The sequence below is a fragment of the Hemicordylus capensis genome, chromosome 6, assembly GCF_027244095.1.
Source record: "Hemicordylus capensis ecotype Gifberg chromosome 6, rHemCap1.1.pri, whole genome shotgun sequence".
In the NCBI taxonomy this organism is placed as follows: Eukaryota; Metazoa; Chordata; class Lepidosauria; order Squamata; family Cordylidae; genus Hemicordylus; species Hemicordylus capensis.
In genome coordinates, this window is record NC_069662.1 from 132,045,507 (window position 1) to 132,066,470 (window position 20,964).

At 43.8% G+C, this 20,964-nt stretch overlaps 1 protein-coding gene across 1 annotated transcript in view; it reads right to left on the bottom strand.

The window, feature by feature from the left end:
• Window positions 1–8,158: 8,158 nt before the first annotated feature.
• Window positions 8,159–20,964, bottom strand: part of VPS50 (VPS50 subunit of EARP/GARPII complex) — a 128,333-nt gene continuing 115,527 nt past the window's right edge. The window contains exons 24-28 of the mRNA XM_053263967.1: window positions 17,717–17,813; window positions 17,394–17,552; window positions 15,580–15,701; window positions 12,872–13,061; window positions 8,159–8,889 (exon numbers count right to left, since the gene is read on the bottom strand). Coding sequence (XP_053119942.1) covers window positions 8,770–8,889; window positions 12,872–13,061; window positions 15,580–15,701; window positions 17,394–17,552; window positions 17,717–17,813 — 688 coding nt within the window. The 3' untranslated portion in view covers window positions 8,159–8,769. The remainder of the gene's footprint in view (window positions 8,890–12,871; window positions 13,062–15,579; window positions 15,702–17,393; window positions 17,553–17,716; window positions 17,814–20,964) is intronic.

Here is a 20,964-nt window from a genome sequence, read left to right on the forward strand (position 1 = left end):
ATTGTATTTCTTGTTATTGTATATCACATTGCCCAACATTTTCACTGCCCAGATGATTGCTCATTGGGAGCACACTCACTTCCTTTTCCCGACTTTTAGTGGCACTTTGATCTTGAGAACCAGCCCAGTATTAAACACTACAAAAGGCGGCGCTGGGATAAAGCAAGTCTGGATAATGCAAACTGTAATCGGGAACACCAGCTACAAATGTGCATGAACCTGAGCCATTATTAGACACAACAGAAAACAAGTTTCTTTGTGAACCACCTAGAGCCTTTGGAATCAGGCAGTATATAAATAAAATAAAATAAAATACTCTCTACTCTTCCTGGCCTTGGCTTCCCAGAGTTTCAACAGGGATCTTTTCTAGTGAGCTGCCAGACATTGAACCTATTCCCTTCTCCATGCAAAACATAACCACCAAGCTATCCCCTCGTTATCCCAGCTATCCTTTTCCCCCTTGTAGGCTCAGAGATGTCCAACCAAGAAAGCATAAACAGCCCACTTACCTGCCTAACTGATGCTGTTTGTTACAGGCTAAGCTGGGATCAGGGATCTTCTTGGGAGGGGTGGGCTTGCCACCTATGCTTTGCTATGTCTTGTGCTCCTCTTCCTACCACCACCCACCTGAACAGGTACTCCCCATGGTCAGGAAAAGCCTCTAACTGCAGCATGAGGAAATTCAAAAAATGCTTTGCTGAAGCATACTATATTTCAAACTTGGCCCAGATACGTGATGTGCCAGAAAAAGAAAAAGTAACTCTACTCATTGTGTACAGACACACCCCTATCTTGTTACCATGAGAGCCTCTTTGGGGGCTCCTAGGAGCACCCCTATACCTAGTTTGGGGCTACAGGCTTGTAGTTCCCACATTTGCTCTTCAGACCCCATGGGACCATGGGATCTCCATTTTTGATTCGCATGAGCAAACCCATAGAGCATGTCATTTTGGTGCACAGCCTGGGATGATAGCTCTCAGGTCAAGTTTAATTTCGGGACTGAAGGAGAATCTCCTTGTGCTCGGCTCCCTGATTAATTTCAGATGAGTAATGCCAGAGTAGTCACCTTAAGTGGTGCAGAGGGGAAATGCTTGACTAACAAGCAAAAGGTTGCTGGTTCAAATCCCCGCTGGTATGTTTCCTAAACTATGGGAAATACCTATATCGGGCAGCAGCAATATAGGAAGATGCTGAAAGGCATCATCTCATACTTTGCGGGAGGAGGCAATGGTAAAACTCTCCTGTATTCTACCAAAAGAAAAACCACAGGGCTCTGTGTGCCAGGCGCCGAAATCGACTTGATGGCATACTTTATCTTTATGCCAGAGTAGACGTGCTATGCTTTTTCAATAATTAGCCAAGTATTCTCCCTCTGTTGGAACAATGGATCAGGTCAGGATATCACCTCCTCAGGAAGGAGTGATAAGAAGGTAGCAGGTCATGTCCTCTACTAATGAGTATGTTAATGGTTGGCTCAAGGCACAGGAGGCTAGCTTGTTTACATTTTAACGACTCCCAAGTATTCTAATAAGAGGACTCAAGATAAACTCTGATGCATCCATTTTGCTTCTCCCTACACAGGTCTTTTAGACCTTCTCAGCCTTTGTCCAAGAAGAAGTCCACTCCTTACAATTGAATAGGACAATGCTTTGTTCTCTCTTTTGTCTCTATTGTACACCTTTTCAATGTGCAATCAGCATAATGCCTTCAAGCAAGATTTTTCCTATCAGAGATCAAGACACCATCAATCCGTGTGTCTCCTGGATCTCCTGTGTCTCTACCCCAGATTCACCAGGTGTTTCTTCCTCTGATTCACCAGCTGCTTTTCACTACATCTTGGCACTGCCACCTCCATCTTGCCCGGCCTTGACTTTCACTCCTGCTTTCCTTTTTGCCTCCAGACCGGTCTTTTTCCTAACCCGGTCTATGCAGCACTCCTGGCTGCAAGATTCTGGTCCCTTTTGGGATTTTACCTGTCTCCTAGACCTCTACCTGGTCCCTGGGTTTCCACTCCCCCTTCCTGCTTACTTCAGAGGATAGAAACCCCTTGGTAATGACAAGGATTTACATCACCCCTCCAGAAGGATCAAGGTAGTATTTAACCCCCTGCTCTCAAATCTCTCACTCTCCTCTCCTTTTACTCCTTCTAAAATCCAAAAGCCTGTCTCCCTTGCCAGCTTTGAGTGAACTTAATTCAGAAACCCGAGCCAAATTGCCTCCTTGTGAACTGTAACATAGTCCTGTTGATCTCTTAGCCTGGCTAGTTTAAATATTGCTGCCCATTAACCATTATTTTCTTTTCCTGTACTCTAAAAACCCTTCAATAAACCTTATTCTATTTTTGAACTCTAACCTCTCCATTCAGTTCTTTCCATGACTGAAGCCCTGCACAAATTTATTCTGAGGTGGGACTGTTCCATTTCAAGCTAGCTAATCTCCGCTCCCGCACACAAGCCTAAAACATAGCAGGGAGTGCCTGCCAATTTTCTGGGAGCAGTTCCATTAACAAACTGGGCTGAATTGCTTTAGACACTCCCACTGTTTGGTGGGCATCTCAGACCTGGTCTCTACATGCACAGAATGATTGGTAGGATCCTGAACAGCTAGAGTGGACTGTATTACTGCAGATTTCAAGTGGTAGATGCCATGCCTTGGATGCTCTCCCATGTAATGCAAATGTCAGGGAGAAAGATTCCTTCCAAACTTTCAACAGATTCAGTTAATTTCACACTGGCAGAGCATCCTGAGCTTTAAAAAAACTAAGTTCAAACCCTGACAACATACTCATTAGGACTCGGCAAGAAAGTTTTAATAATGCATATGATGTGCTTCTTTAAAATGCAGCTAATATAAAAATTAGTCCCGATGAAATGAGGACATGCAAATCAGGCCTTTGAATCTATTTGAGCCATCTACTTCACTCTAAGCAACTTTGCAGCTCACCGAGTCAAAGCCGATTATTCACTCAGTACAAAGGCCAAAGTCAAGGTGGAAGAGGGAGGAAGACATTCCACTAAGTTCTAAGGCTATTAGCCTGTACACGGATGGCCCAAGTTATTGCCGCACCAGAGGCCACATGCCCAACAATGCCTGGGCCCACATGCCCATGGTGGGGGCCAGTCTCCTTTCCAAAACCTTGCAAGGTCTGAAAGTGCATGGCAGGACAGGGAGGGAGGAATATTACTAGCAGCCTCCTCTTCTTTCTTCACAAGACATAGTTCCTAATTAAATGCATTAGAACATGGTTTGAATTTTTGTCAGCATCACCTATCAACACTTTTTGCCAGAAACCTTATTTGTGATGACTTCACCCTCAAGCCTCCTGCCCCCCACCCAAGGTTTGTCTCTGCTTCTCCCATTGAAAAATGTTTCACTACACAACTGCCTCTTCCATTCTATTTCCTTCCTCCTTCTGAGGCAAAGGCAGAGAGGCACAGACACTCCCATGGTGATGGCAGCAGAGACAGTGGCCAAATTCAGACAGAAGGTCCCTTCACCTCCAGTTTCCTTTGCCACACATCCAAATTCTGAACAGAGTAGAGTTTCGCCACCCTTAACTCCAGTTCTGTGGCACCAGTGTGGCACCACATGCAAGCGCACACTTTGGGCCCCATGGAGCTGGAGTTGAGGAAGGAAGCTCCTCCATCATTCTGACCTGCTTGGCTGTAGGGGCTGTCCTTCCGTCGAGAAGGAACCCTGCACAGCCAGCTCCCTTGCTTCTCTGCAGTCTCGCTGACTGAAGAGAGACTGCTCTCCCGGACATACAAATGCAAGAGAGGGGGATGCAGAACTGTGGGTCCATGTTACATCTGAAGGCAGGGAGAGGGTGCCTTCATGGATGTGGTAGGATGGGCACTCTGCAGTGGCAGCAGTGTGAGTAAATCAGCACTGGTTCAGACTGCTACTAAGTCAAGTGATGGTATCTGCTGCCTTAGGCACATACTTCACTTTTCCTAATAAGGCCAGTGCTGAATATGCCATAGGTCAATTTCAAGCAGGTCCAGCAGCAATCACCCCAAAAGACCATCTACATTCAACAGTCTGATCCTAAGCGTGTTTACTCAGAAGCAGGGATAAGTGGGTTCACCCCCACCTTCCATTTCTTTAGTTTTCCATGGGTTTACTGTCTGCTGCATTCCACACCTATGCATTCCACTCCTGTATTCCAGCATCCAGATGTTCATCCTATGAAAATAGTGTGATGCAGATCGATGATAGCTGCACTGGAGGGACAGCCTTGCTCTACTAACTGAACTCTACTAACCCTTCCATTTGTAATCACTGTAGTGTGTTGTATATTGGACTGCCCTTGAAGACTGCACAAAACTATGGTTAGTCCAAAATACTATTTTTTTATGTTTTACATTTGTATCCCACTCTTCCTCCAAGGATCCTAGAGCAACATATATGCTTGTGTTTTAAGAAGTGGGTGGACCACTGCCTCTTTCAATGGGGCAGGCATTACACCCTCCCTAAGAGAAGTGTTTGCTACCTAATAACTAGACACCCAGGAAGCAAAGAAAGGCAAGGATCCATTAAGAAAGTAGGCCTCAGAGCCCCAAGTAACCTGTCCATGACAAAACAAGCTGGGGGAAAATCTGTAATAATCTGACCAGATGGAGCAGATTGAATATACCTACCTCTGACCCTGACATCATTATGGAATCTAACTGCATGGAGAGCTATTTTATCTGCAAAATGTTTTGTAAATTGGTTACAGTAACCAACTGCTGGCTCAATACCACACTCCCCAGGGCAAGATTGTAATAAACCTGTTGCTACCGGTAACAGAGAGGAGAGGAGAGCTGGTCTAGTGGTAGCAAGCATGACTTGTCCCCATAGCTAAGCAGGGTCTGCCCTGGTTGCATCTGAATGGGAGACTTGATGTGTGAGCACTGCAAGATATTCCCCTCAGGGGATGAAGCCGCTCTGGGAAGAGCAGAAGGTTTCAAGTTCCCTCCCTGGCTTCTCCAAGATAGGGCTGAGACAGATTCCTGCCTGCAACTTTGGAGAAGCTGCTGCCAATCTGTGAAGACAATACTGAGCTAGATAGACCAATGGTTTGTCTCATTATATGGCAGTTTCCTATGTTCCTATGTACCGGTAGCAAGCATGAATTGTCTCCTTTGCTAAGCAGGGTCCACCTGACTTGTATTTAAATGGGAGACTACATGTGAGCACTGTAAGATATTTCCAAATAGGGGAGGGGGCCGCTCTGGGAAGCGCATCTGCATGCTTGCATGAAGGAGGTTCCAAGTTCCCTCCTTGGCATCTCCATATAGGGCTGGGAGAGACTCCTGCCTGTAACCTTGGTCCATCTAGCTCAGTATTGTCTACATGGCTTGGCAGTGGCCTAAGGCTACAAGTTGGTGAAGCAGTAAATTTTATTTGCTGCCATCATAAGGAGTATTGTATCAATAGCCTGTATAACCTATTATTAATCATTATTTTTGCCAAAGTATAACTAGGGCATTGGCCATTCTGCCCAGTGGAAAACTTCACAAAAGGTATCAGGAGTCCATCTGGATCCATACGTCTCCTGGGGTGGACCATCTCAATAGATTCTCCACCCCTTCAGAGGGCATGAGCAGCCAGAAGCTTGATAGTGATCAGCCCTTGGCAAGCGAATTATTCCAGGTCCCCCTACTTTTTAATATTTCCCTTTTACAGTTCATAGCAGTGCAGTTTCTCTCATATTCCTATTCATATTAAGAAAGCAGTGCTGTATTCTTTCAGTAATCCTTGTTTCAATATAATATGGTAATAACATGGTATCTGTTCTCAACAACTTTTCTTTTTTTCTTTTTTTTTAAAGAGAGACAGCATTTATTAACTGCTGTGGGCAAGTGTATTGTAAGCCCACTGTGCACATTAGTATTCCTCCTCTGCAAGTAATAAATACATTTTCATAGCTGTAGAACAGAGAATTCCTTTGGGACATAAAGTATCTAAGCTGTAAGCAGCATATGGAAACCTTCAAAGTATAATTTTGTCAGAAAAGCAAAGCAGGAAGCAAGTCAAAAACTATATGCCAACATTACTAAACTTCAGTACATCAGTGACTTAGACCTTCTGTGCATATATGTAAAGGCAAGTGAAGCAAGGAAACCTGACACCCAGCCATGGTATCCCTATGGATCTATCTGTGATTCTATATAGAGGAGCTAGGGTGGTGTAGACCATCCTAGGGTGGTGGAGACCATCCTTGGAAAGTTTTCTATTTAAATCTCAGCTAAGTCATCAACTTAGGGCAAGCTACAAACTCAGGCAGGTTCAGCTCAGCACCTGTGATAGGGTGGGCGGGGATTACTGAGGAATAATTATCCCAAAGATCCACCATCTTAAATTGCCATTTCATGCTCCCAGGCAGTGGAAACCTTGAACCTGTTGTTTGGAGGCAGGTTTGGCCTAAACGGAACTGAAGCTAAATCCAGACAAAACGGAGAAGCTATGCGTGGGGAATACCAATAATCTTGAGTCTGGCTTGTTTTGGATGGGATTGCATCATTGTACTCAGCGCTAGCCCATTACAATGATCACTCCCATTAGACACTGGAGGTCTTCATGCAGAGGCTGGATAGCCACCTGTTGGGGATGTTCTAGCTCTAGCATTCCTGCATCAAGGAGAGCTGGTCTTGTGGCAGCAAGCATGAATTGTCACCTTTGCTAAGCAGGGTCTGCCCTGGTTTGCATTTGAATGGGAGACATGTGTGAGCACTAAGATATTCCCCTTAGGGAATGGGGTCACTCTGGGAAGAGCATCTGCAAGTCTGCGTGCAGAGGGTTCCAAGTTCTCTCCCTGGCATCTCCAAGATAGGGCTGAGAGAGACTCCTGTCTGCAACCTTAGAGGCTGCTGCCAATCTGTGTAGACAGAACTGAGCTAGATGGACCAATGGTATGACTCGATATAAGGTGGCTTCCTATGAGGTTGGACCACATGGCTTACAAGGACTCCACCAACTCTGTGAATCTATTATTCTACTTGGAAGAGCAGGTGTGCAGTGTGGGAACACTCCCGGACCCAGCATTGTCCCTGGATTCCCAAATGACCATTGTAGCCAAGGAGTGCCTTTTACTCGCTTTGGCTGGTGCTCCAGCTGCAGCCCTATCTGGAACAGTTGCTGATGCACACTCTTTAAAGGACATGCACAATTCATAATCTGAAGACTCTGCATGAGGTTCTTCTCACGTGGGTTCATAACAAAAGGAGTGCTGAGCATAGAAGGAAGAACCACTACACCAATAGTCCTTTTCCATAAATAAAACAACATAACCATTGGATCTAGCCACAGTTATCCAGGCACTGATTATATCCAGACTAGACTATTATAATATCCTGTATGTGGGGCTGCCTTTGAAAATGGTTCGGAAGCTTCAGTTGGTCCATTCTGCTGCTGCTAGGTTACTAGAGGGGCAAAGTGACAAAGGGGCAATTTTGCTTGAACTCCAGGAGCTGAACCCAATCTGCTCTGGGCTCAAAAGCAAAGTGCTGGTCTTGGTCTTTAAAGTTCTTTACAACCTGGAATCAAGCAAGCTTCAGGGCAAGCAGTCATTTTGAAGAAGTGTACAGAGCAATACAGGGAAAGGTCAGGCAGATGTAACTACAGTTATTAAAATGGTGGTCCTCCTTGGTGGTCCTCCTTAGTCAATCTTCTGGAGACAGAGTTCACTTTGAAGAGTGAAAGAGAATACTGCAGCAGAGCCAAGCAATGGTATTGCCCATCTCTCCCCTCACAACTCTGTTGGGGCTTTAAGTTTCACCACCTGCAGTCTTATCACCACATATTCATTCCAGTCAGTGTAATCCCTCTTCAGTGGGACTCTAGCACTTGCTGCAGTTGTGGGGAACCTTGTTCATTCATCTGCATCTGAAATAGCTTTGAACAGGGTCTGTAGTTGTCTGGCATATTGGTTCATGGCTCCTTATCTTTAAAGTGGAGTCCCAGATAATTTGAAAGCATGGGCTGTGGAATACTGCTGGAGAGACACTTTGTGCCGGAAGCTTATTTTATGCATTAAGTACAAGGTGAGGTGGACTCAGCAGACCAAGTCAGCTTATGCAGACTATCTTAATACGGCATAGAGCCAGCATGTGTAGGGGAGTGCTATCATGGAACAGATATTTCATAAGTGACTAGGAACAGATGCCAACAATAATTCATTAGTGTACAGTATTTATTACTTTTCCATAATTTGTGGTCAATTCTTTTGCCAAGACAGAATTCATTTGGAAATGAACTTATGTTTAAAAGTACATAAAATGGCAATGGGCTTAAATATTACAGTAATGTTTTGCTGATGCACACTCTTTAAAGGACATGCACAATTCATAATCTGAAGACTCTACACAAGGTTCTTCTCCTCATGTGGGTTCATAACAAAAGGAGTGCTGAACATAGAAGGAAGAACCAATACACCAGTAGTCCTTTTACATAAAGAAAACAACATAAAACCACCAACTAAATATATTAAATCAGCTCGTTTCCTTCTAATTTTGATTTAGCCATATAATACACAATTAAGGAAAATATACAACAAAAAATGGTACAACAGTGCCCTCTTGACAAAAAAAAGAAAACAGAAAAGACATTATAAAAATGGTATTTGAGAAGACCACACACTGATTCCAAGTGTCTTCAAAGCCAATAAGAAAAGGATGCACACTTTTTCCATTTAACCAAGCCACCGTCAGTAGTCTTTGAAGGATTCTTTACATGCTTCACCTTAACAGATGGTCAAAACATCACAAGACTGGAAGCTTTCCCCAATTATCTTTTAGGCCTATCGATGTCATCAATAGCTGCTAACAGTTTCTGTCTTGCTTTTTTGTTAATGTGGGATCCCAGACAAACATTCACCAAGTTCGTCAGTTGCTTGGTAGAATATTCCTGGTCAAAGAAAATAAATCATTTTTTATTTCAAGCAAAGAGAACACAACTACCCAGAAGAAGAAACATATTGTTAGAAGGGGTGGGGTGGGGGAATCAATTTTTCATCAAGCAAATCCTGTTGCTTCCTGAATAAATATTGAAAGCCACACGTGGTTACTATTTGAGGTGGTGAAGCTTAGGAGAGTGTTTTGCTACAAGTATGGCAAATGATAATGGAAAAATGCTGACAATTTTAGTCAAGCACTGGACAGAATGCAATTCTGTGAATATTTAAACATCTTAAGGCACTGAAAAATTATTTTCCATTCTTCGGGGGAAAATATGTGAAACTGGCTAAGCTGGAAATCAACGATGAAAACAGACACTTAAGAACATAAAAGCTGTTTCTACAAATCTGTTTTTAGGGCTACTGCTCACATTTCTAATTCAGCTTTACCTAAACGATTTGAGAACAAATTAGCATTAATGTATCTGATAAAAGGAAACACAAAATTTATGATCGTTGTATTTTTAAAAAATCAGAAAATTGATAATTCCTACAAAAACATTGACCTTTGCCAAGACACGGCTGCCTACTTAAACAGAGCTCTGCCTTTAGACACTGCCAGAACATTTGAATGATTATTTAACAGAGGTAAAGCTTTTAACATTTATCTTGGGTTAAGGGAGAAGGGTGGAAATGCTCTCAAAGTGGGATTACTCATATCCAAGAAAAGTAAATGTCTAGCCAGATTGAGTGTAATCCAGTGCATCATTTGGAAGTTTTTAAATTGCTACCATGCATAGCTCCAACCAGCACATGATGAGGGTGTGATTCAAAATCTGTTGTTTACAAACTGCGATTGTTGCAGAAAGCCTGATATACAAAAATAGCAAAAGAACAACAACAAAACCTTATGCACAAAATCCCAACATTTAACATAGGTATTTAGGTTCTGGCACAGTATACTTGGACCAAAAAAAGAGACAATACAATGAGATTTCTGGATGAAAGCAGTAGCAGCCAGTGAGGCCTGCCCCCGAGTGTAGGGGGACAGTGAGGGAAATGGGAAATCATTTTTTTTTTAAAGGTGAGCGTACCCACTACCAGCACTCAGTGGTGGCCAACCCAGCATCCAGTGGGGAAGTGCCCTGCCCTGTTGCACAGTTGGCCTTTGCACATGCACGACAGCCATTTGAGGGGTGGGGCACCCTCCCGAAAGAATGTTGGGTTGGATGCCACTGGTTCCCTCAGGATGTTGGGTGCTGGCAGTGGGTAAGTTTGCCTTTTTAAAAGGTTATATCCCGCTGCCCTCACTGCCCACCCTGCTGGGGCAGGGCTCACTGGCTACTACTGGTTGAATGGTATTGGTGAGGAATCTATTGCTAAGGCTTTTTGGCTTTATTTACCAGCTCAAAAAGAAAAGGGGGGTGGGCGGGCAGGGCAAAGACTGGGACTACAGTATACAGCTTAATTTTTTTTAACTGCTCAGATGACCATAGGAACATAGAAAGCTTCAGTACTGTCTACAATGACTGGCAGGAGCTCTCCAAGATTTCAGGGGTTGAACCATCTGCATGCACAGCAGATGCTCTGCCACTGAGCTATGGTCCCATAGCCCAACTGGAGACCTTTGGTGTGCCTGCGCACTGTGTGCCACTGACATGTTGCTGAGTGAGAGAAATTAAAACAGAATTCTGGCACATTCCATTCAGCTGTTTCCAGGTTTGCTTTGGTGCAGCATATGGTGTCCAATCTATGACCATCCAGAATCTCTCACCTCTGTTTTGCAGCAGTTCTAGCACATAATTAAAGGGGCATAACGTGATTAATCCCCACCCCACCCCACCATTTGTCTCTCTGCTAAAGTCATGGCTGTGGGAGAGTCTCCTCTCCACTTTATCTTTGACTTGACCATGAGCCAATGAAAATGATACTTTCCTCCTCCCCAAACTGGCTCATGCAATTATAAAAGAGGAAGTCTCAAGCCTGCCTGTCCTGACATCTTTCCCAGCATATTCCTTTATCATGTGGGAGGGGGCAGTTCCAATAAGGGGACAGGCTGCATGATACATCCCAGTAAAGGACTATAAAAAACCTAAGGAGTTGCCATAATTGCTTTTCTCACTACTTCCTTACTATTAGTTTACAACAACAGTGTCAAAGATCTGGAGGGAAACGTTAATTCCTTAACGGCATAGGCTTAGATTTCCCCCACCTTATGATGAAAATGATCAAGAATGAGTCCTAGCATCTCCTCTTACTTAGCATCCTAAGTAAAGAAGGAGCAGTGCAGGTAAGAGACCGTGAGTTCTGTAACTGAAAAGCAATACCGCAAAAGTCAATGGAGGGAAACACACGGACCTTGGTAGCAGATTAGTGAAATGAGCCCAAAATGTTTCAGATGTAAAACCCTTCTTCAGGGGCTTGTGTGAGTCTGGAAGAAATCATTCCCTGAAAAGTTTCAGGTGGAACTATTTATGCTGTGCACATGCATGACTTTTCCCACCAAGTACTTTTTTGCATAGTGCAAAGCAGCGGAAGATGGCTTCAAATTGAGTGGAGCACCAATCTGAAGGAGCTGTTTAATCCTTTCTTTGCCAATCTCTTGTCTGCTCAAAATCTCCCCTCAGGAACTGGACTCCAATCTGTGGAGAGGTCATACCTTTAATCCCTTGGGGAGAAAAGTAGCTGGGAGGGAGGGCACTTTGAATCGACAAACAACTTGAAAAGGAAGGGCTAAACCACCACCACCACCAATCTGGTCACCTTCAGCTGCTTTGCATGATAAAATAAAGCCATCAAGAGAAAGAACCAAAGAACAATGTGTGGTTCCAAAGTCAGAAAAGGGAGAATTGTAATCCTCCTGCAGGATTTTTTAAAAAGATGAGCTGAAGGAGAATTACACATCCCAAACATATTGATACATATCATGTTGAGTTCATATCAACAAACTGGGTCAATGCTTAGGGCACATATTTTCAGCAGGCACAGAGGGCTGCAGAGGGAAGCTGGGGGATTAGTTAAAATCACCCCTCCCCACACAAGCAGTGGTCTTTCTCAGGATGCTAGCTAATATTTTCTAGCACATAGAATCATTCCTCTTGTTTTCTTTTTCCTGCTGCCTAATTGAGCAAAACACGATCACAGCAGTGATCTTCACTATTTTTTCAAGTGGGGGCACTTGAGCAAAAAGCATTAAATGTGAGAGCCATTCCCCACTGTTCCAACCTCTACACAGTACTGTGCTTTTCTTAGTGCTGGGAGAGCCCTAGGAGGGCTGGACTTCCCAGCACTCTGTGTACACCTTCCAAGATGGCGCAAGGGTTCAAGAGGGCTCTGTTTCCCTTACAAGGAGCCCCCTGGCACTGAGTAAAGGGCAGCACTGAATGGGGAGAATGGTTGTCTCCTCATGCTGCTCCAGGGACTTTACAGAGTGTTCACATGGCTCAATAAATAATTACTCAGGAAGTCGCACTTAGGGTTCATGGGGACCCTCACAGGCTCCTGGGCCTTACAATGAAGAATGCTGCCTTACAGCATAAGTATATTTGCATCTCAAACCAGCAATTATGGATGGGGAAAAAACTCCAAATGGGAAATAGCATAGGGACAAATTAAGCATAGGGATGTGCATGAATCACGATGCAACCTTGCTGACCACGCAAATGGCCGCTGCACATGTGCAGAGGCCATGTCCGTGCCACTGTTGCGCCATCACTGCATGAGGGCTGCCAGGGTGTGTGCTGCCACAGCAGGAAGCTGCAGAGAGCAGCAGAGGAGCAGGTACTCACCTGCTCTCCTCACTTTTAAAGGTGCCCCGGTGGAGCTTCAAATCTGTGCATGAATCTATGCACAAACCGTGATTTGTGTACATCCTTATTTAAATAGGATCGGGGTTCATCATAAATTGGCTACATGGGCTGCACTGATGCTTGAAGAGCCCTCTTCCGGCTCTCTGCTCCCATTCAGTGAGAAGAAGCAAAGTTCAGTTCTTACCCTGTGTTCCTTGATCCAGCGTTCCATGTCATTTTCGGTCAAATAGTATGCTTTGATGTAGGTCTCAACAAATTCTTTATCTGGAATAGGTCTGATATCTGTGAGCTTCTCTAGCTTCATTAAAAATTGCTGGAAGTCCAATTGCATCAAGGCGCGGCCTTCATTGCTGCACTTTTTGACATTAGCATAACTACAACATATACACAAGAGGTCAGGAACTGTTCATGTTTCCATGGGCATTACTTTGCTGTTCTGATCTTTGTAGACAATGTACTCAGGAATACACAATACAGTTAAAAGATATTAAAGAACTCTAGGTATACTATTGTGGATATAGAAGAGCTGGTCTCGTGGTAGCAAACATGCGTTGCCCCCTTTGCTAACCAGGGTCCATCCTGGTTTGCATTTGAATGGGAGACTACATGTGAGTGCTGTAAGATATTCTCTTTAGGGGATGTGGCCGCTCTAGGAAGAGCATCTGCATGCTTGCATGCAGAAGGTTCCAAGTTCCCTCCCTGGCATCTCCAAGATAGGGCTGAGAGAGATTCCTGCCTACAACCTTGGAGAAGCCGCTGCCAGTCTGTGTGGACAATACTGAGCTATATGGACCAATGGTCTGACTTGGTAAAAGGCAGTTTCCTATGTTCCTATATATATTTACAAAGTTAAGTGTTCAGAGGTGACCATGATCATTTCCTTTGTGCCGATTTCCCTTCAGCCTCCCAGAGAAGGAATAATTTAGCTTCTGAATGCACACCTAGGGAGTTAATTTATAATTTTAATTTATTAATGTATAATAATTTAGTTTCTAAATGCACACCTAGGGGGAAATTTACCATTTTTCACACAGTTGGAATGTGTCTGAGCAGCCTAATGTGATATTAATATTTTGCTACTGATAAAACATCTGTGTTCATAAAAAGTAATGATAGAAGCAGCCGTAAGTTGCTGTAGCATCTGTTTTTCCTGGCTTGGAAATGAAGGGAAGAATTTTCACAAGTAAAGTAATATCCTCACACATGTACAGTGTGGAACATAGGAAGCTGCCTTATACCAAGTCAAACCATTGGTCCATCTAGCTCAGTATTGTCTACACTGACCCATAGCAGCTCTCCAAGGTTTTAGGCAGGAGTCTTTTCCAGCCCAATCTGGAGATGCTGGGATTGAATCAGCGTACTCTACCACTGAGCTACAACTCCATCCCCATTTCTCATGAGATTTTATTTTATTTATTATATTTGCACACCAGCCCAAACTTTCATTTCTGTGTGGTTTTCAACAACATAAAACAAATTAAAACAGACATAAAAACCTTAAAACTATTTAAAGCCACAAGTCTAGTTAAAAAGCTTAGGTGAAAAAATGTGTCTTCACTGACATAATACATATGCCAGACATGTATTATATATGTTGGCCGACATGATGCGCAGTTCCAAAAAGGATGGAAGACACTGGCGCCACCGCTGCTGCAGTTCTGGAGGCAGTAGCGCCACCGTAGAGAACTGGTGCCAGCGTTACCACAATTTTTCACATTCACTACAATGGGAAGAAATGTGGTAATGGTGATAGAGATAAAGTGCTGAGGACTATAAAGTGGGTGGGGTAGGAGGACCTTGATGGAGGAAACCCTGTAGCCTAGCTGGGAAGGGAGACTGTTTCACTTGGCTGCAGGAGCAAGCACACAGGTGGGCAGTGCAAACCCACATCACTTTGAAATCCTAAACTGGGCAGATTCAAGAACTGCTGCTGCCTCTGCGTCTCTTGGCCACGCTCTGCTAGACATCAGATTACCAACCCTGGGGGTGGGGGGAAACGATTAACCTAGCCTAGGGTTAGAGGGTTGGACTAGGACCGGGAAGACCCAAGTTCGAATCCCCATTCAGCCACGAAACTCACTGGGTGACTCTGGGCCAGTCACTTCTCTCTCAACCTAGCCTACCCCACAGGGTTGTTGTGAGGATAAACATAAGCATGTACACCGCTCTGAGCTCCTTGGAGGAAGAGCGGGATGTAAATGTAACCTATCTATCTATCTATCTATATAGTGGCTCCTGGGTCTGCAGTGGTGGCGGCACCAATGTCTTCCATCCTCCTTGGAACTGCACATCATGCCAGCCATTTATTATTATTACTGGGCAGGATTCAGGCTAAGTCGAAATTAGTGGGACTTAGATTAGCCATGATTACTTTGTCCCATTTATTTCAGTGGGCATAGACACAACTAACTAGACTGCTAACTTGGTAAAGAGGCACCTTTTAACATGGTGATTCTCTTTATTTAGCAGTGGGGAGAGTAACTGGCCTTATCCACCCCCCAGCACAGTACCTCCAGTGACTGTTGCTGGTGTCTATCTTATGTTTCTTTTTAGATTGTGAGCCCTTTGGGGACAGAGATCTATCTTATTTCTTGATTATTTTTCTGTGTAAACTGCCCTGAGCCATTTTTGGAAGGGCGGTATAGAAATTGAATAAATAATAAATAAATAAATAGACTGGATGCTGCCAAACAGACACAGATTTGGGCAGGACCTGATAACCATCTGTCTGAAGACAAAGGTAAGTTGTATACAATTGAAAATCCTCTTACTAATTAAGCCCGTAACAACCAGATTGTAGTGAATCATGTGTAAAAAGGGAAGAGGTACTGTATTTGTAAGACCAAATGTGCTTAGGTGTTTATCTTTAGTCAGATTTTATAGAACACTCACCCTTCTACAATAGTCCTATTGGCTAGTCGTATACAGTGTTCCCAAAGAATATTCGACACTGGCAATGGAATACGGACTCTCTTAGATACCTCATTCAACTTCCTGTTAAACTGTTCAAATTCCTAATGAAATGTAAAGGAAATACTAGTCAGCAGTGGTGATACACAAGCAGTATCTGGCAATGAAAGCACGTAGCATAAGATGAAAATACAGTGGCACGATTTAATCTCATTTATGGTTGTTACTAGGGTTGGCAGCCACCAAATATCCAAACTATCCAGAATTAGTAGCTGAACTGGTTATTTGGCAGATTCTGCAGCATATGTAGGAGATGCGGGGAGAAAGAGATTCCTAGAATTCCGTGATGTCATCCAACTGGATCGGACCTTATGTCACATCATGCTACATTAGGTCTGATCAAAGAGCTCTAGATTCTAGCATGCTCTGATGTCACTGGGGTACCACAGGACTTAAAGTCTCTGTGCATATAGTGCAGATTAATTTCTGAGTTCTGGATGAATTAATTAAATCAGTTAGTGTCATGGTGAGATCCTGGTTCATACTATGCTCGCCACAGCCTGCTCAAAGGCCCTGAATGCTCCTGTACATGTGGGGGAACATCCTGAGTCACAATGTTCATGGGAACTACAACTCCACTCACCTCACACATACTTGGATGCAGGAATGTAGTAAATGTGAATTATTACCAAACCAGAATCCAAGGAATGCATCCCTAGTTATTAAATATTATATGAGCTTCACAAAATGCATACGTGCACATACACTAGTTACATTTCCATTACAGCCAACATATCTGAACATTGGGTTACTGAGTTCTCACATTTGTTATTTTAGTTTCAGTTAAGCATTAAAATTGGAAGTGCTAGCCTACTAAAGGCAAATGAAACTGGCATATACATGTGTTGATCATTTGACAAAGATAATCACAGATCCAACTATCTGTCCCTCTTGTCCTGTAAATGTAATAAACATAAGACTTAACGGAATGCTTCTGTGACTGAGGATACTGGCATTCTTTAGCAGATTTATAGAAAAGCATAGTGAAAGGGGGGGGGGAGAAAAGAAAGAAATTGCAATAGATTACTATTCAGGGTCAAGCTGACCAGATTTTGTCAGACTGAAGATTCAAAAATTATGTTTGGTTTGTCTTCTCTCTGTGGTGTCTAATCTGACAATTTCTTCACATGTCTAAGAGAGCCCCACGATGCCATTGTTCAGGAGATAGTCTACATTCATAATCTGGTGCGAACCCTTGTGGTACCGAATCTCCCAAAATTACTGCTGGAACACCTTTCACAAGACTAAGTGCTAACTGGTCAAAGAGGGACTTAACGTGGTGACTCTCATATGTTTAACAAAGGGAGATCAGCTGTCCCTATCCAACCCCGGCACAACATCCCTGCAGTGGTTGTTGCTGCGATCTCCCTTATATTGCTTTTGAGACTGAGAGTCTTTTGGGGAGAGGCAGTATATACTCTGTGTGTGTGTGTGTGTGTACATATGGGCAGTTTTGGGATAGGCAGTTATGAGTTAAATATCCGTAACAATAAATTTGTAATTACTACTGTAATAAGCTTTCAGCTTTAATAATGGATAAACAAATACCCTTCGGAGGTGTGTGTGTGTGTGTGTGTGTGTGTGTGTGTGTGTGTGTGTGTGTGTCTAACATGACTAACAGGACAAAGTAGAACATCCAACTAAGAATGTGTTGCCCAGAATATGCAACAAAGCAGTTACAGAAAGTCTCTCTCTTTGTTAGGCCATTTAGACACACTGCAAGAAGAAATGTTCACCTTTAGAAGAGAATCTACATAAATATTGTGTTGGGACATGATTTCCTTCACATCCCATTTCACATTTGCCATTAGGAGCAGCATCTGTTCATAGTCAATTGCTTTAGCAGCTACAATCCAGTAGATAGGTTTGCGCAGTTCATTGGCTGTTGAAACTGTCTGGAACACAAATCAAACAGAATTCAATTTAACCAACAGCATTTTTGCTAAAGATAGAGAACACCTCTAAAAAAACTACACAAAATATAATGCTGTGCATGTTATACTATATAGGAACATAGATGGATCCTGTGCTTGGGAGGAGTTATGTGCAGAATGCTGACCTGAGAGTAGAACTGCTGCAGAAAAGGTTTCTTGGCTGGAGGCATCACAGCATCAAGATGGGGCTGGAGGAACTCAAACTGCTCAGCTAAAAATACTCTGAAACAACACAGAAAATCCAGTGTGATCTGGGTTCAATTTTATAAAGGGTTGACTCTGTTTTGCAGCGAAGATATCTTGAAAGCATGACAATTTCAAACAATCTTTGCTTAGAAACCCTTTTAAAACCAGATTTGTCAATATCATATCCTATAGGTCCAAAATTCAAAAAGTCCTGTTTTACTGGTTAAAGAAAAACACAAACTCAGTGGAAATCTCACAATGTTGCTAAGTTTCCCCTCAGTTACAAAGTGAGGTTGTTCACATGACTGGGTGGCTGGGGCAGTGGGCGGGGTGGAAGTCTTGTTTTACTCACCTTCCCCCCAGAAGAGCGAGTTCTTGTTTCGATATGATACGAACAAAGCTGCATGGAGCGGTGCACGGACTCGGAGGCTGGGACGACGTGTCTCGGCCTCTGGGAACCCCACTGGGATTCCCCCAAGAGATGCGGCACGCCCATCTCTGTGTGTGGCTGGGCTGGAAACGGCATGCACCCACACATGAGCAGGTAGCCCGGTTCAAGAGAGCTCTCGCTCCCTTAACCTTGGCTAAGAGCTGGGTTAAAAAGCCAAGTTAGGCAGTGCTGCCCAGCCGGAATCAGGCCTGATCCTGGCAACTGAGAACAGCCTCAGTATATATTGACAACTGATGCGGTTGTAGCTCAGGACCTGCTTTGCATGCAGAAAGGCCCCAGCACCATCTCCAGGTAGGGGTGGGAAAGCCTCCTTCCAGAAACCTTGGCAAAACACTGCCAGTCAGTGTACTGAGCTAAATGGACCCATGGTCTGACTCAGTATAAGGCAGCTTCCTATGACCATCTATAAACTGGGTACGATCTGTACATTTCTTGGGTACAGAACGAACCATGTAGGTACACAGAGTGAGAATCTACATAACAGGATACTGAAAGCAAACACTGAAGAGAGCCTCTTCTTCTTCGTAAGTCTCACCACTTTACTAAGATTGTCTGCCGAAGTCTACCTATGGTTCCCAGCAGGGTCCGCTGTAACAGGGATGCCCAGCTGTTGTTGACTACAATTCCCATAATCCCCAGCCAAAAGGCCTTTGCAGCGGAGAATGCTAGGAGTTGCAGTCAACAACATCTGGGAATTCCTGTTAGAGGAAACACAGGTTGCCACCAACTCACCTGGTGGTGTCCCAGTATCAGGCCTTCTCTATAGCTGCCCGGAGACTTTGGAACACACTCCCAGCTGAAATTAGAGTTTTAGCATCTCTGGCAGCCTTCAGAAATAATCTTAAAACACACCTGTTTAGTCAGGCCTTTGGTTAATTGATGTCTTTAAATTCGTTTTAGAATGTGTGTATTGCTTTTAATTATCTTGTTTGCTTTAATTTTAGAATGTGTAAACTACCTAGAGGCATAGCTGTTAGGTGGTATATAAATGTTCTAAATAATTAAAATCATCATCATCATCATCATCATCATCCCAAAGGGAAATTTTTTAAAAGGCAAGCAACAATTGGTAATGGTTGTCAGTATCAACAAGTACAGTGCAGTCAGAGTAGCTTGAGTGTTCATGTTGCCGTCTACGGAATGGCACTATTGGCAGGGTTGTCCCTAGGAGGGTGTGGGGCTGGGGGCGAGCAGCACTCCCTATCAGCCCCACTCCTTCACCTCTGCTCCTTGCCCCACCACAATAAGTATCCAGCACACACAGCATTAAGGAGTCCCATCGCCTCCATCCTTGTTTGAGCAATGAGAGAGACTACCAAACTCCCCAGGACCGCGCCAGCTGGATACTAAAGGAGAGGTGTGTGAGCGCCCTGATTAGGCATCACAGTGCACACGCACCTTTCATTTAGTATCCAGCTCAGGTGGTGCTGGGAAGTCCACCTCTCTTGTTCCAACAAGCAAACTTCCCAGCGCTGTGCAAGCTGGATACTAAATGAGAAGTGCACATGCACCCTGATGTCTAATCAGGGCGCATGCACGCCTCTTATTCAGTTTCCAGCTTCCAGGATGCTGGGAAGTTCGGTTGCCTTTCTTCTCGCTCAAATGAGGAGGGAAGTGATGGAAGTCCTTGGTGCTGCACGTGCTAGATACTGAGTGATGGCAGGGAAGGAGCGGCCGCTGACGGGGAGTGCAGGGGTGGCTGGGCCCAGCCACAGGACCTGAAGGAGTGTGGGGCTCAGAGCAACTGGCCCAGTCACCCTGCCCAAAGGACGGGCCTGTTACCCATGGGTTAGAAATGAACTAATATTCATCTTTCTTTCTCTTATCTCATTGCTTGAATGCAAATCGTTAATTATAAGAATAATATAGGCTTTTAGGTAAAGAGGACCTGTAAGTGTTGAGAATATACTCATTTAAGCATTAGCTTAAATGAGTATATTCATTTATTATACTCATTTAAGCATTAGCAGAATGAAGAAGCCCGGCTACTGGCCTGTTTTGGTAAAGTCTGAATCAGAAATCCCTGGTTTAACTTTCGTAATGCATCGCTTGTGGGTTCCCTCCTCACATATGTACTTTTGAAGACATGGGACAGAAGTGTGTGTGTGTGTGGGGGGTGTTTTGTGTGTTTTGAATGCACATACATATCCAAACTTATGAAGCTGCCCAATACTGGATTACTGCTCCATCCAGCTGAGTGTTGTTTACTCCGAGGGCAGTGGCTCTTGGCGATCTCAGACTGGCCTTTCCCAGTCCTGCCTGAAGATGCCAGAGATCAAACATGGGGCCTTCTACATGCAAAGCATCTAAGTGACTGACCTCCTCATTCTCCTCCATTGTCTCTCCTTACCCCTTTTCTTCCTTCCTTTTCCTTGTGTGCCTGTTTATTCAGCCCGTGGATTATATCATCATCATATCATAACCCCTGCTAACTTGGCAAAGAGGCACCTTTTAACGTGGTGATTCTCTTTATTATTTAGCAGGGGGAGAGTAACTGGCCCTATCTACCCCCAGCACAGTAATGGTGTCTGTTGCTGGTGTCTGTCTTATGTTTCTTTTTAGATTGTGAGCCCTTTGGGGACACGGATCTATCTTATTTATTTCTCTGTGTAAACCACCCTGAGCAATTTTTGGAAGGGCGGTATAGAAATCAAATACATAAATAATATAATATTATAATATATAATAATCATAATTGTTCATTCTGTGTTTCAAAGCATACAACAGCTTGTTTTT